Source organism: Oryzias latipes, chromosome 18, assembly GCF_053564925.1.
Source record: "Oryzias latipes strain Hd-rR chromosome 18, Olatipes_Hd-rR_3.1".
Classification (NCBI taxonomy): domain Eukaryota; kingdom Metazoa; phylum Chordata; class Actinopteri; order Beloniformes; family Adrianichthyidae; genus Oryzias; species Oryzias latipes.
In genome coordinates, this window is record NC_136254.1 from 31,422,120 (window position 1) to 31,438,228 (window position 16,109).

Below are 16,109 nucleotides of genomic sequence, written 5' to 3' on the forward strand. Positions count from 1 at the left end.
CCGGCCTTGTCTGCCAGCGCCCGGACCGACCGACCGACCGCACGCCGGCGTGCTCTGGGGCTCGCGCTCTCTGGCCGTAAACATAAACACATCTGGCGCATCATAAACTCCTTGGACTCATCCACGCAGCGCGTACAGATAAGACGCTTCCAGTACTGAAAAGAAGAAGTAAACGCTCTTATGTGCACCTGCAGTGATGAAGAGGAGGAGGGGATGAAGAGAAGAGCGGGGGGAGGCAGCTGAAGAGGTCCAAAGTGACATTAAGTCCTCCTCCTCCTCCTTTCTTTACTTAGTGATGTGTTTTCTGTGCAAACACTGAAGCAGTGATGTTCAACCGTTAGTGCCCCCTACTGGTTTGCAGTTTAATAGATTTTGTTCCTGCACAGACTCAAGATTTAGGAATTAGGCAGCAGAACTGCCTTCAGCAAAAGACGTTTTGAGCTAAAATGAAAAGTCTTTTTTGGTAAAAACTACAGAAGAAATCAGGCATTAAGTTAAAAAAAACAGCACAGACGGTTTAAGTTATCTTTGAAGAAAAAATAAATTTATAGGACTTTTTTGGGGGTAAATTTCTGTCATTCAGATAAATAAACAAACTCAAATACTTTTATTCTACATTGACTTTTTACATGATGTCCCACGGATTCTACTGTAGACCTTTTAAATCTTGTTTAGGCCCAAGTTCAGCAGGTTGACCTCTGACCCCGAGGAGACTTCTCTGCTCGCTCATGTCCTTTCTTCAGATCGCGACTGAAATAAAAAAAAAAAAAAAAGAGTTTTGGTTGATTTTGACGACCAAATGTTGAGTCTCTTTGATCTTTCTGCTGAGCTGGTGACATTTGCAGGGTCCAGGTCGCACACTGACACAATCACAGAGAGGTTAGTGTCTTTCTCTATTAGAAGAAGCACCAAGTGGCTGAAAATGGGCGTCCTGGACAGTCGGTGAAAGCTAAAGATGGGCGACTTAAGTGCCGGAGCGGTGAGCTGAAATCTATTTGACTCAGCACAAGAGCAATTGGCTGCATTTATAAACTGGAACTCCTGAGTGCTCGCAGGAAGACAAGGAAGCAAAACAACAACAACAGTGTGTTTCTAAAATCAGAACACAAAGAGCAATTCCTCTGTTTCCCCGTTTGTTTTATTCAAAGTGTCACTCCGTCTCTAAGAGCGCCTTCAGAGCACTCCTGCAGATGTAGGTGCAACTCCTTAAATATTTAAGGCTGCAGCCAAATGGGGGGGTCCACACGAGCCCAGGAGGGGCTTTCAAAGACAATCAAACGGCATCTTACTACAGATTTTCACTTTTTTACGATCGTCCAGATCTGTTGTACCCAAAGAATAAGCTTTTGGTGCCAAATGAAAAGCAGTCCGGCCGATCTAGTTTCAAAGCTTTCTGCTGCCTTTCTCTTATCTTTTTCCCATCACAAGTAAAGGGAAAACCCTTGACTTAAGTATTTCTTACATGACGGATTGTAGAAAAACTTCCCGACAACAATTGAGTAAAAAACGAATGGTGAAGAAAACCTCCTACGTGGGGTTTTGCTCTTAAATCACCAACATTATTGGACTTAATGTTGCATATTTAAAGTTACACCATCTGGACAGAGAACAGTTCATGGTTTTTCAGGTCTGAAGAAGACAGAAGGGTTGCATGATATGAGGAAAACTCACGATATGTGATATTAGTGATCAATATTGCGATGACGGTATAACTTGGAGTACATGAACAAATAGCCAAAGAACTAAAAAGGTCATTTCCGATTCCCTGCAACAGTTCCAGCTCCAAATGACCCTCGTCTACATGGGATGAAATGAGTCCTGAAGGAACGCTCACTGAGCCCGTAGAGCGAAACGTTTTCATACACGTTTTTCGCTCTACGGGTTCACTGAGTGGTCTACAATCTTGATTTTTCAGGTTAGCCCATTTCCCCCCCCCGCAGACAGCTTGAATGTGACCAGAGCTTTAGTAATATAACTGCCCTTTGAATCAAGGGGAAATAAACGTAAATGTTTAGGTGATTTGGCTAAGTGTCCCAGTTCTTCCGGTTATTTACTTCTCTTTTGTGCCGGGTTCCTCGTGTTACGCAGACGACTCACTGCTTTACATCTTGAAGTGCCTGTTTTCCGTTGACTTTACCTCGTCTTTCATTTTCTTTATTTGTCCTTTGGAAAGCATTATGATTCACGTTAGTGGGGGGGAAAAGAGATGGGTAAAAGAGGAGAACACAACCCCCTGGGGAATACTGAAAACACACACACACACACACACACATTACAGCTCTATATGGTGCGTGTCTTTGAAGAAGTCTGTCAATCAATCACACACTAATTCCCAGCGTTCCGTGGTCGCCATTAGCGACGGGGGTCGATGCTCGGTAACCGTGGACACAGCGGACAGCCATCGATCTGGGACAGAAAGAGGTGTGTGTGTGTGTGTATGTGTCTGATAGTCATGATGGAGAGGAGTATTGAGGCTCTGCCCTCGCTATTGATCGACTTCTAGCTGCACTGAGGCGAAGCGGGCGTTCGGACTCTGTGTCCGAGTGGATGTGTGTGTGTGTGTGTGTGTGTGTGTGTGTGTGTGAAATGGAGGAGGATGTGTGCCCACCAACGTGGATTTCCTGTAACTCTCGTGTGCGCATGTTTGTGTGTTAACGTGTTCTTCGGTGAATAATCGATGTTGGAGAACCGTTTTGACCCCACAGCGCTCCACAGATTCCATTTTAACCTCCGTCTCCTTAATTTAGAACTCATTCAACTTTAAACAGCTTTTCCAAGAAAAAATTAATACTTTAAAGCTTCCAGCGATACAACCGGAAATCATGTATAGGATTTAATTTTTGTAATTATTTTTTTTTTTTTTTTTTTTTTTTTTTTTTAACTTGTCCTGTCCAACAGCTGGGCAGACAGATGAGAGCTGAGGGCCTCTTGTGTTGGACATATTTTACTTTAACAAGAGGGGTTATTAATCTTCAGACAAACCAAAGGTATGTCTGAATAAACCCCTTTTGTAATTGAGGCCAAACTTTATTAATTTCAATCATGTCTGAAAATCTTTGGTGTTGGACCGGACGGAAAAGGAAAGAGGGGAAAAAGAGAGAGGGACGTTAGAGAGAGGGGGGGTAGGGGGTGATAATAGGAGGGGAAGGGGGGTAAGACCATGAAGCAGCATAAAGCAACAAGTTTACTGGTTGTTAATCATTATGGTAAGGTTCAAATGTAGAAAAAAAAGAAAAAAAAGGGGAGGAGCCTGTCCACACACACACTCAAATGTTATAAACACACCTGCTAGCTGCAAAAATGTCCACATGTCAACATGCACACAAAACAGATAGTGTTCACACGCATACTTATGCCTTAAAACCAACTAGTGTGAAACATTTCAGTCATTCAGTCTGTTGAGCTAACACCTGTGCTCAGGTGAGCGTTTATGTTCTTCTAAAATGGATGGTGGAACGTGAAAAGAAGGAGGGAGAGTGCCCAGCCATCCCCACCCCAAGACCCCCACCGCAGCAGCAGCGGCAGCCGGAATCCCCCCAACGCCACACGGGAACCGGCAGGGAACAACCGCCGCCTGGGCGACCAAGCCCGCCACCCAGGCCAGGGCCAGCAGGGCCGCCGCAAGGCCCCCAGAGCCAGAGGCCAGGGACGCACGGAGGGAAAGAGAGCGCCGCCCCAGCCCAACCAGGAGAGCAGCCCCCCCGCCGCGCCGGGAGAACCCAACGCAGGGCCCCACCGGAGAAGGACGCCCACAGCCCCAAACGAGCACCCCACCACCACCCAGGAGTTCCGGGCATCCCCCCGCCCCAACCCCAGGTACGAGCCAGGACCCCCCAAGGGAGACCCGCTCCGCACTCCAGGCAGCCACCCGCCCGGCCCACGGTTGGTCCAGGGAGGAGCGAGGCAGGGGCCCGCCGCCCCCGCCCAGGAGGGGGGAACCCCGGGGAAAAAAAGAGGGCCCACAAGGGGTGTTGTAAATATGGCCCGACCAGGCTCGGCCACAGTTGGAAATTTGGCGGGGCCCAGCACTCAGGAGCAAGGACCAGAACCCACCCCCCAGGGACCAGACACCCCCGGCTCAGATGTAATGTGAACCCCCCCACCGCGCGGAGAGAGCACCGCCGGGCCCAGGAAGCCGGCACCCCGGGGACACGGCCGCCGCTGCAAAGGGGCCCGTACCCCCCACCAGGGAAGAGGCAGGGGACAGACGGACCCAGGTCCCACCTTCCTTGCAAAATGTGTGTGCGTGTATGTGTGTTTGAAAGGGTGTGTGTGTGCATGTGTGTGTGTTTATGTTGGGATGTATATATTGAGGGGGGAGGGGTGTGTGTACTAAGGGGGGTGCGGTTAAAATTGGCGGGTAGGGCACTAAGGGGACATCTCCTGATTACTCACAGTGACGTCCCCTCACCCTCCCCACCAAGGGGCCCTAAATGTCTAAGGTGCGGTTAAAATTGGCGGGTAGGGTGCTAGGAGGACATCCGCTGCTTGCTGGCAGTGATGTCCAAGCACCCCCCCTACCAAGGGCCCTACATGTCTAAGGTGCAAATTTTGTAATTATTTTCACATTCATACATCATAAACCTTTATGGATCTGAGTCGGCGGCTAAGGTCCCTTATTTTTTTTGGTAAAAGGCATTGCCATGCAAGCAGTTGTACAAAACAAAAGGATAATTAAGAATAAAAAATGAGATTGACCAGTGATGTCATCGATGATTCATGCAAACACCAACGACAAGTGTGAAAAACTACAATTCCCAGGTAAAGGTCGGTCAGAAAAACAAATTCCTTTATTATTTATTTGGGTTTTAAAATAGAAAAAGAAAGAATTTTGTTCAAATATGCTATACCTAAACTTAAATACCAGAAAGGGTCTTAATGGTTTGAGCTCTAATGGCACTAAATGGTCAGTTTTTTTGAATTTGTCCACTTCGGAACATAAACCCTTTTAATGTAGCTTTATTTTGTAACTTTATAAACACAGATCTATTTGGCAGAACTTTTTTTTGTTTTGAGAACCAAACATTTTTTATAGCAGAAATGTGTAAAATGTGAAGAAAACTACAATCTTTGATTACTTCAGTTTTATAGTGGCACCTTAAGTTTTAAAAAATCACAAGTTTAGGTCATAATAAACAACTAAGTCTAAAATCTACTTTCAACATTTAGTTAGTACTAATCTGTATGATTGTTGTTCTGTTATGTTTCTTTACATTCAAGAGAAACGCTTATTTGGAAGCTGTGACTCTGTGGACTGTGCCCTTATTGATATTTTAAGTTAATTTAAACATTTAAAAAAATATATACATATATATGCTACGGGATATTTTAAGATAAATTGAGAATTAAAAAAATATATATATGATACAATCAACTTTGTTTAAACTTTTGAAAATGTTTAATTATTGAGAGCAAAAAAATTAGGTACTATACAATTTTTAAACCAACTGGTGATAAAGAATATCTGAATAAAACATTCACAGAGGGGAAAATAAACAAATAAATGAAAAAGTAAAAAAAATTTGAGAGTTAACTTATGTAACTTGGCTCGTCAGTCTTTTTGTTTGTAAAGCCTTTTCTCAGTGATGCCATCAATACAAAAACACGACGACTTGATTTCTCAGGCTCCGCCTTCCTCTCCTTGAGGGTGCCGCCCGTTTCATGATATCAAGCTAGAGTCGGTCTTGGTGGCGCGTCTGCGTTTCGCCCATGAAAACAAACGGCACCCAAACTTTAGCACAGATGGATAAAATGAAAGCGTTTAGCCAATCAGCGCTAGCTCCACTGAGAAAGTGGGTGTGGCTAACTACCGACCCGTTTTGAAATGCGGGCCGAGGAGCCAAACAGTCTGTGTAAATCTTAGTCTGTGCGTAGATTTGAATAAAATCCCAACCGTATGAAGACGTTTTTATCCCTAGAGAAGCTGTTCATCTGCTGCACGTTGTACAAAAGCATTATTACCTCATGCTGGGCATCCTTTTTTTATTTTATTGGAAAATCAGACCAAATTTAAGTATGTTGTAATCCTTTTACTGTATCTATTGTTTGCAGAGCTTTTTGAGTGGTGGATGTGTTATTTCCATGGAAAGTCCTGCTAAAGCTAATAAGCAAACATCTAATATTTACATTTGGTGAACTCTGAGTTAATTGGAACCTTTTTTCCTTCGTCCTTTGCTTTACCACACTAAAAAAAAAAAATCAAAGCTGTTCCTCCTCTGTCTGGGCCCCCACCCCACCCCCCTCCACCCCCTTTCTTGTTTTCTTTATAGCTTACAACTGTACGGTGTGTAATGGACATTCCTCCAAGGCTGTCAACCATGACTGCGCCAAAACCAACTGACCTGCACACACACCCACAAGCACGGATGCAGCCCCTCACACACGCATTGGTGCACCACACTGTACAGACACACTCAGCACAATGCAAACGCACACACACACACACATACACACAGCGGCGGATCAGCACAATAAGACACACACACACAGCGACGCTCGCAGAGAGGCTCATCTCTTTCACTCTGCTGGTTGTTGTGTATAGAAGTCAGTTCCAGGTCAGTGCACAGAGCCGGGGATCTCAGTCCACACAAAAGTGTGTGTTTGTGTAGAGGAGGGCCCGCTCTTGTTTGTGGTTGTGTTGAGTTTTTCGGTGTATCTGTGAGATGTTTTTCAGGCCCCGGGCGCCTGAAACTGCGCTCAAACCTCGGAGACGCTTCAGCAAAACACTCGCGCTGAATAGAAAGTTTGACATCCGAGCCCGCGCTGTCGGTGTGTGTGTGTGCGTGTGTCGCAGCCTGCTGCAAAGCATGCTGGGTAGAAGCAGCCAGCACCTGTCGGTCGAGGTGCTAACAAGACGCGGGGATGGATGTCTGTGAGACTGGAGAGCTTTTCATGCAGCTGATTAGATAGAATCAAACACGGACTGACAGTAATGACAATGTGCTGCTAAAGATGTCTGCCTTGATGATGATGATGATGCTAACTCTGTGTGTGTGTGTGTGTGTGTGTGTGTGTGTGTGTGTGTATCAGGCCTAACAGCAGCCGCCATGGCCGAGCTCCAGAAGCTACAAAAGATGAAGATGATGATGAGTTTGCAGAACGGCAACGAGTCCGACAACGACGACCTGCACTCCAACACAGGTGCAGTACACACACACACACACACGGACACACACACACATGCAGGAGTCAACACCTGCGTGTTCACATGAGGAGGTTGGGCTAAAAGCTGCTAAACGCAGAGACACATTGACAGTTTTGGAGGTTTTCCTCTGGATGTTCCCATCATCCCCTGAAACCTCCGGAGACGCGTTCAACGTTTTCAGCCTGTTTGTTTTTCCAGTGTGGAGTAATGAACTCTCCGCCCACCTCAAGCTCCTCTCAGGCCTTTGCACTGCTCTGTTATGTTAACATCAGCAAAACACACAGAACTAAACTCATCAGCATCTTTGGGAACTTCACCCGCGTTAGGCTTTTATGACGGCACGAGTCTTCATCAGGAATCAGCTTTAACCCTAATGGTGGAAGTTATAGTGGAGAAAACTCTAATGAAGGAGTTCCCTGGACAAATACTTCCACAAATGAGCTGAAAAGGAAGGGATCTTCTTTTTCTAATGTTCTTATGAGCTAATGAATTGATCAGCATCTGCTTGTTCTGAACAGCACAGCACAGCTCTCATGCAGGTATGAACTCTGATCTGCTGAGCCAAGGATCCACTTGCAAGTGAACCTTGTTCTGGCTCAGCGGAGAGATTGACCACAGACCAATGACTGGGAATAAAACAAAACCAGGACAGAACATGTTGTGTAACCCTTGTGCTATCTTAGATGACCCCACCCTTGCATTGACGTGTTCTCCCTACCATGACAAAGGTGGATAAAGGTGGAAAGATTTCATGTAATCCATGGACACCAGTGAAGATCACAAATCATTGAAGAAAAAAGGTTCAGAGCACTGTCTAGTGGGTCTAGATGACCCCACTCCCAATGGTAAAGTACCCAGGTTAGCACAAGGGTTACGAAGATGACCCGTAGCCAAGGGCTGCACGGTGGTGCAGTGGTTAGCGCTCTTGCCCCTGGTTCAAGTCCCGGCATTGGGACCTGAAACAGAGCATCAAAGGGGGAACTTTCTGTGTGGAGTTAAGTTGGTCAAAGGAGGAAGTAGGTCTGACAGTTATGCTACGTACACATCTGACATGTGACTCACATTCAAGGATGTGCCAAACAGGCATTCTTGAACACACTTTTAGCATAAGATCTTCCCACTGGACTGTTGCTCTATTGCGTTATATGACCAGTAGGGCGAAAGTAAATCAGGCGATAGAGCAAGTCGGCGGTTCGATCCCCGCTCCCCCGAGTCAACTTTCGGCGTGTCCTTGTTCCATGTTCCTCGCCACGCCACAGCAAGATGGCTGCCGCCGCTACGTCTGCGTCCACCTCCACTGCCGTGACTGCACCAACAAACCCTGACACACAGATCACTAACCTCAAAAAGGACATCCAGAAACTCTCTGATGAGTTGAGGTCAAAGAATGATCTGTTGAACTCTTTGCTGGACCTGGCCCATCAACAGTCCATGCATATTGCTTCCCTGAAAGCGGCTGTGGAAGACACGGTTCACTGGGATCCTGACACCTCGCCGCGGCCTTCCTCGAGCTCCACACCAAAACCGCTTTGGTCTGAGGTGGTGTGCCGCAGGAAAAGACCCCTGGACTGTGATGGGCTCCTTCTCTCCAACCGCTATGATGTTCTGTCGGCTCCAACATCTGACGACGTTCTTCTGGAAGCTGAAAACCATCGCCCTGTCGCTGCTTCTCGGCCCGAGAAAGAAAGCCGCCCGCCATCTGCCTCTGGAGGTTCATCGTCCGCCAAACGCCGACAGCTACTGAGGGACGCAGTGAGTAGACGCCCTGACAGCCGCCGCCGCCCGAACGTAACCCACGTCCTCGTGGGATCAGTAAGCAATGCGGGTTTTCCATCTGCGGTCGCGACCGGGGCGTCAGGTTCAAAGTCCGCTGCGTCTCCCCCCGCGGCAGGTGTCGCGGTGACCGCCGCCACCTCTCCTCTTCCTGGCGGCTCGCCCCCCTCATCGGCCACTTCCCCGGCTCGCGCAACAGGTGTAACGCCAACTCCCGCTTGCTCTCCTGCAGCGACGGGCCCGCTCACTTCGGCGGCAAGATCTTGCGGCCGCGGGGACCCCCCTGGCTCCCCTGGCTCCTTCGTCGTGGGAACCTCTATGGTCAGGCATGTTCGCGTTGACGGGAGCCGCACCTTCTGTCACCCAGGCATCCTCGTACGAGACATCACCAACTCTGCCCACCAGCTCTCCCTTCGTAACCCCTCCACACACACAATAATAGTCCACGCAGGAGTGAATGACCTAAAGTTTCAGCAATCTGAGACCCTCAAGAAGGACTTCATCACTCTCATCCACTCCATCAAGCAGCTGGACAAACAGTGCATCATCTCCGGTCCGCTTCCATCTCCCCGCTTTGGAGACATTAAATTCAGCCGTCTGCGACAACTTCACATCTGGCTTAAAGGACACTGCCTTTCTAATAATATTCCATATGTTGATAATTTCACCACCTTCTTCAATAGACCAAATCTCTTTAAACCAGACGGCATCCATCCAAACCAAACAGGATCTCAACTTCTGTCCATGAACATTGAACTCACACTCCGCTCTGTTAAACTGCTCTCTGACTGACTGGACCACTGGCATCCATCCTCAGTTAAAACCACGGTTATCACACAACAAATTCCAGTTCACATAACAAGCAGATCTCACAAACATCCCCAGATGAGATCCACCAGATCCACAATTAGATATCTCCATCACATTCACACATTACCGGACAAAAAAGATAAATCAATCCATCTGCACACACACACTGTTTTAAACTTTGCTGTTTTAAACATTCGCTCTCTTTTAAACAAATCTTTTATCGTGAATGAGCTCATTTTAGACAACAATTTAGATTGCCTTCTTTTAACAGAGACCTGGCTGGGTGCTGATGCTCCTGTTGTTCTCACTGAAGCTTCCCCACTAAATTTTAACTTTTTATTTTCTACCAGGGGAGATAAAAAAGGCGGTGGCACTGCATCGATTGCTCGTGGCTCATTTGCAACCAAAACAATCACGCTACATAGCTACTCCTCATTTGAGCACCATGCATTTTCTTTTAACAGCCCATCTATCTTATGTGTTACTGTTTACAGACCACCAAAGCCTCCCTCCTGTTTTATTCAAGAATTTTCTGAATTTTTATCTGTAATACACTCCAAATATAGTAGAGTTTTAATAACTGGTGATTTTAACCTACATGTTGATAAAGATAGTGATGCTCATGCAAAGGAGTTTCTTAACCTCTTGCATTGTATGGATTTCACACAGCATGTCACACAGCCTACTCACAGCAGGGGGCGCACTCTAGACCTGGTGATAACCTATGGGCTGTCCTGCAGTGTGTCCTCTGTTGTTGACATGGCTGTGTCAGATCACTATTGTATATTTTTTAATATCACCAGTTTTACTCGACAGGAAGCTCCAGCGAGAGCTGTGAGGAAACGATACATAACTCCTGATGTGGCTGCAAATTTTATCAATATTTTACATCAAACTCCCGCTCATATTTTACCTGCATCATGTGATTTTATGGTTGAACATTTTAACAACAAACTACAGTCAGCCATTGATGCTGTAGCTCCACTTAAAACGAAAACGTTGAAAACTAAAGCTACAGCACCGTGGAAGAACGAACCAATCAGAGCCTTGAAACGCGAATGCAGGAGAGCGGAGAGGAAGTGGAGAAAAACGAAGTTAACTGTACATTGCGAAATTTTTAAAGAACAGCAAACGAGGTACAGTCATGCAATAAAAAAAGCCAGAACCCTCCACTTCTCAAACTTAATTTTACAAAAAAAAAATGATCCTAGAGTTCTTTTTAAAACAATAGACAGTTTAACTAAAAGAGACTCTCAAAGGACCTCCATAGCAGCCTCAGATGCTGTATGTGAGAGTTTTGCAGACCACTTCAGGAGTAAAATCAATGCTATTAGATCTACTCTTTTAATTCAAAAATGTGTTGCTTTTAATGAATCTATAGCATTGTATTTATCAGAGGAAACATTGGAAAGTTTTGTCCTGGTTGATGCTGTGGGACTTGGTCAGGTTTTCTCCCAGTTAAAGCCAACCACCTGCCTTTTAGACCCAATCCCCACATCGTTGTTGAAAACATTTTATGACTTCTTTGAGTTTGAGCTTTTAAATATAGTAAATTACTCTCTTCAGACAGGTGTCTTCCCTGCTGCCTTTAAAACGGCAGTGGTGAGGCCTCTTCTGAAGAAGAGTAATTTAGATCCAAACAACTATAACAATTATCGTCCAGTATCCAACTTACCATTTTTAAGTAAAATGATTGAAAAAACTGTTTTAATCCAATTTAATGAGTTTTTAAATAGAAATAACATATTTGAAAAATATCAATCTGGTTTTAGGACGAACCACAGCACAGAGACGGCCCTTGTTAAAATAGTAAATGATATTAGATGTAACCTGGATTGTCAGAAACTCTCAGTTCTGGTACTACTGGATCTCAGTGCTGCTTTCGACACTGTAGATCACAGTATTTTACTCAACAGACTGAGAGGTCTGGGCATCTCTGGTACTGTACTAAAGTGGTTTTATTCCTATCTCACAGATCGAAGTTTTTACGTAAGTATGGATACTTGCTCCTCAAGGGTCTTCGACATCAACTGTGGGGTCCCCCAAGGTTCAATTTTAGGCCCACTACTTTTTAATCTATATATGTTGCCACTGGGGGACGTCATCAGGAGGCATGGCGTTTGTTTCCACAGCTATGCTGATGACACTCAACTCTACATCGCTGTGTCTCCTGATGATGAAGAGTCGGTCAACACACTCTTAAAATGCATTTTAGACATTGAGTCATGGATGGCAGAGAACTTCCTACAGCTAAACCAGGACAAAACAGAGGTTTTAGTGATCGGTTCTGAAGACAAGAGAGAGATAGTTTTATCTAAACTAAAGAATTACAAAACTTCTCAGTGTGTGAGAAACCTGGGTGTCATTTTTGACTCTGAGTTGAATTTTATCCCACAAATTAAAAACATCACAAAAACAGGATTTTATCATCTAAAAAATATATCCAGAGTCCGCCCATTTCTCTCTCTTGCCAGTACAGAGGTGCTAATGCATGCTTTTATTACCAGCAGATTGGATTATTGTAATGCCCTGCTCTCTGGTCTTCCCAGAACAAGAATAGCAAATCTTCAACTGCTGCAAAATTCAGCAGCACGCGTTCTGACGAGGACCAGGGGGCGGGAACACATTACACCGATTTTAAGATCGCTGCATTGGCTCCCTGTGCAATTCAGGATTGATTTTAAAGTTCTTTTATTGGTTTACAAATGCTTTTATGGTCTCGGGCCTTCATATTTATCTGACATGATTTTAAAGTATGAGCCCTCGCGGACCCTGAGGTCCTCTGATACAGGCCTTTTGGTTATCCCAAAAGTTAGAACAAAAACGTACGGCGAGGCCTCATTCAGTTTTTACGGACCTCGCCTGTGGAACAGCCTCCCAGAGAGCCTCAGGGCTGCAGAGACAGTTCACGTTTTTAAAGGAAGGCTTAAGACCTACCTTTTTAATTTAGCTTTTAGTTGAATTTTAGGATTTTTTTATTTTATTTTATTTTATTTTATTTTATTTTATTTTATTATTATTATTATTATTATTATTATTATTATTATTATTTTTAATTTGTTATTATTATTATTTTTAAATATTTTAATTAATTTATTTTTCTTTTAACTAGTTTTATATGTGTATGTAAATACATTTATTTATTTATTCTATTAATTTTTAAGACGCTCTTACTATTTCATATGCCTATTAAGGTTTATGTGATTATTTGTTTTTTGTCCATGTTTTATATATATTTTAATTTTATTCCTTTTACATTTTATTACACTCCAGTGTTTTCCTCTGAGGGATCCTCCACATCAGTGACTGACCCTTCTCAGTGAGCGGGGTCGCTGCAGTGGGATCTCCTGGGTCTGACTCTTTTGATCGGATCTGGGGGGTTCTGTGGTGGTGTACTCCGTGAACTTGGGTTGGGGGGTCGCTGGTGTGGACATGTCCCCAAACTATCGTTTTCCCACCTCAGGACAAAGCCAGGTCTCTACATTCTATCATTCTATCACTTTTTTATTTATTTATTTATTTATGTGTGTGTGTGTGGGTGTGTGTGTGTGCGTGTGTGTTTTTGCGGGGGGGGGGGGGGGGGTTGTCGCACGGTTTGTCTTGTCATCTTGTTTTTAAATTTTATTGTATTTTATGCACAGCACTTTGAGTGACATCTGTTGTCGAAAAAGTGCTATATAAATAAAGGTTGATTTGATTTGATTTGAAGACTCTCCCCCCTCCCTGCCTCCAGCGTGGCTCCGCTGGTGTGTGAATTTGCATGAATGTCCCGCTGATGGTCAGACGGCGGTAGGTGCGAATCGGCGGCCACGCCCCTGTCAGTCCGCCCCAGGGCAGCTGTGGCCACAACAGCTGCTTCCCGTCACGCAGTATAAATGAGGAGCGAATGAATAATGGATAAATGACAAAAGACAAGCTTTAAAGATCCCTAAATATGACTATAAATAAAACACCAAACACAACTTAGAAGTTCATCGCAGTTACTGCGGTCAGTTGAAAACAACGGACCCTAGTATGAAGTCGATTGCATTCGATTGATGAGATACAAACATGTACCTGAACTTTAAAGTTCTGGACCCTGCTCAAGGAAATCTGTCATTTTCTTCGTTTTATTGACAGCTTTGGAATAAATGCAAACCTCTCCAGATCAGGGGGGAACCGGAGCGGTCCAGCGGCTCACTCCTCTGCCTGTAGACGGTGTTTTGGTTGAACATTGTTCTACATCCAACGCTGGGGCACTTTCTGCTGCACTCTGTCTCTGCTGTGTTTGCCTCTGTGAATTATTAAAGAATCAAGAAAAACAAAAAGCTGAGGGAGAAGAAAGGAGGCGGCAATCTTTCTCTGCTCCTCCACTCCCAATCTCCTCTTTCTATTTTCTTTTTTCCTCTTTAGTGTCGTCCTTTTCTTCAGCTGACCTGGCAAATCGGCCGATAGAGTTACTCTTCCTCTGTCATTTTATTCTCTCCGGCCGAGTCGTTTTTTATTTATCCTCTCCTGCTCTTATTCTCCATTTTCCTCTCACTCCTCTCTTCTTTTGTTTCATTCAGAGTGATTTTTTTTTCTTCTTTTCATTGTCCGACCTTGTTTTCTTTGTGACAGACACTCACACCGGCCTGGGAAACTGTGGCGGACAATAGAGCAAAGAAACGAGTGTGAGCCAAATGAAAACGAAAAATCAAACGAGGGGGGAAAAGTGACAGAAAGGGATATTTAGGGCGAGAGGGGAAAAGGGCAAAAAAAAAAAAAGGATCCTCTTGTGTTTGATGGGTGAAAGTCGATCACTCCGGCCTGGAGGTGAACATCAAGTTTTTTATTTCCTCTCTAGATAAAAATGAGAAAAACAGATTGAACTGACGGATGAGGGGCACGAGTGATGGAAAAGGAGACGAATGTAGTTTGGTTTTAACGGGAAAAGCTGTTATTTTGTGAAAGACTTGAGGAGGGAGGAGGGACGAAGCAGGAAGTTGGAGCCAAGATACAAAAATAAATGAATTGTGACAAAAGAGGGATAAACTCCTGAAGGAATTCAGGAAAAGTGAAGAAATGTGAAGAAAACAATCAGATGAGGTGGAATTATCTATTAAACCTTTAATTTGAAAAAACTCATTAGTGTGTAGATTCTCATTTATCCAGTTAGATTCTATCATGGTAGCTGGTAAAAAAGTGGACTTAATTTTATTTTCAGAATTCTTCCTAATTTAATTTGAACACTTAACTTGTGTGGTATTACAAAGAAATAGACCTTTTACAAAATAAAAATGTAAAATAATAAAAAATAGAAAAAAGGCTTTAATCTGGAGGCTTTATAGCTTTTTTTTCCTTTTGGTTCCTGGAAAAACCCCTGTTTTTCCACCTAAAGTTAAAATTTGGAAAAAATAATGTCTTATAGAGTAAAATAACCTTAATAATAGTTTGCTTTAAAATAAAGAAGTATATAAGATTATATGTATGAAGAATGTGGAGTGATTTCTGGTTTCTGTTGTTATAGATGTCAGCAGCAAAATGTCACATGTTCCTGGAATGACCGTAACTCTTTGACTGCTTACGAAATTCACGTAACTCCAAATGATTCTGATGGGAGAAAACCATAGATATGAAGCATTTAATGCTACACTTCACCAACACTAAACGTACTTTACGCCACGAAGTTGCTTCTCTCCACACCAAAACCTGCTTGGTTATGTTAAATATGTGAACACTTTGTTTCAGTCAAACTTATTTTCAGGTTTACCTTGATTGCATGTTTTGAGTGGCAAATGCTGCATATTAGCTAACAGCTGTTTATGTTTATTGCACATTCATTACACTTTATTCCACAAGATTTGAGCAAAAAAAAAAAAAAAACTCTGCTTCAGACCACAAATATTTACTTAAAATAATGTTTCCTCAAAAGAGTTTGAAAAATTCCTGCCTGTGAGTTTATAAAGCTGTTCATTTGGTCAGCAGTGTATGTTAAGGTAATACGAGCGTTAGCATTAGCCGTCCTATGAGAAATTCCATTATACGTTAGCATCAAGCTAGCAGACTTTGGTATTACTGCTGTTCTGCGTTAAATCACCGGAAAAGGAAAGGCATAAAAGATTGATCCATACTTCTGAGGATTGATTATTGATCTATTAAGCTTGGATAGATTCATATTGATTAATCGATTATATAATTCTAGGCCTACATATCAGTGCAAAGCTGCTTTTCTCCACTTTATCAATATGCTGGAGTTACGTTTACTGTATAAATGGTTAAAGAGTTTCAAGAATTCAAAAATGTCAACACTAGAGCTAAACCTAAGGTGTTTAAGCGTTCAGAACGACCACAAGTCCAGGCGTGTCCAAAGCCCGGCTCTTCAGTCAAAGGCATTGATGTGAGTCTCAGAAGGGGCCTGCAG

At 43.8% G+C, this 16,109-nt stretch overlaps 1 protein-coding gene across 2 annotated transcripts in view; it reads left to right on the forward strand.

The window, feature by feature from the left end:
- The window catches only part of LOC105356347 (dachshund homolog 2), a 103,609-nt gene that overhangs the window by 61,023 nt on the left and 26,477 nt on the right, over positions 1-16,109 (forward strand). For both annotated transcript variants that reach the window (XM_023965842.2, XM_023965843.2), the window contains exon 3: positions 7,030-7,140. In XM_023965842.2, the coding sequence (XP_023821610.1) occupies positions 7,030-7,140 (111 nt within the window). The remainder of the gene's footprint in view (positions 1-7,029; positions 7,141-16,109) is intronic.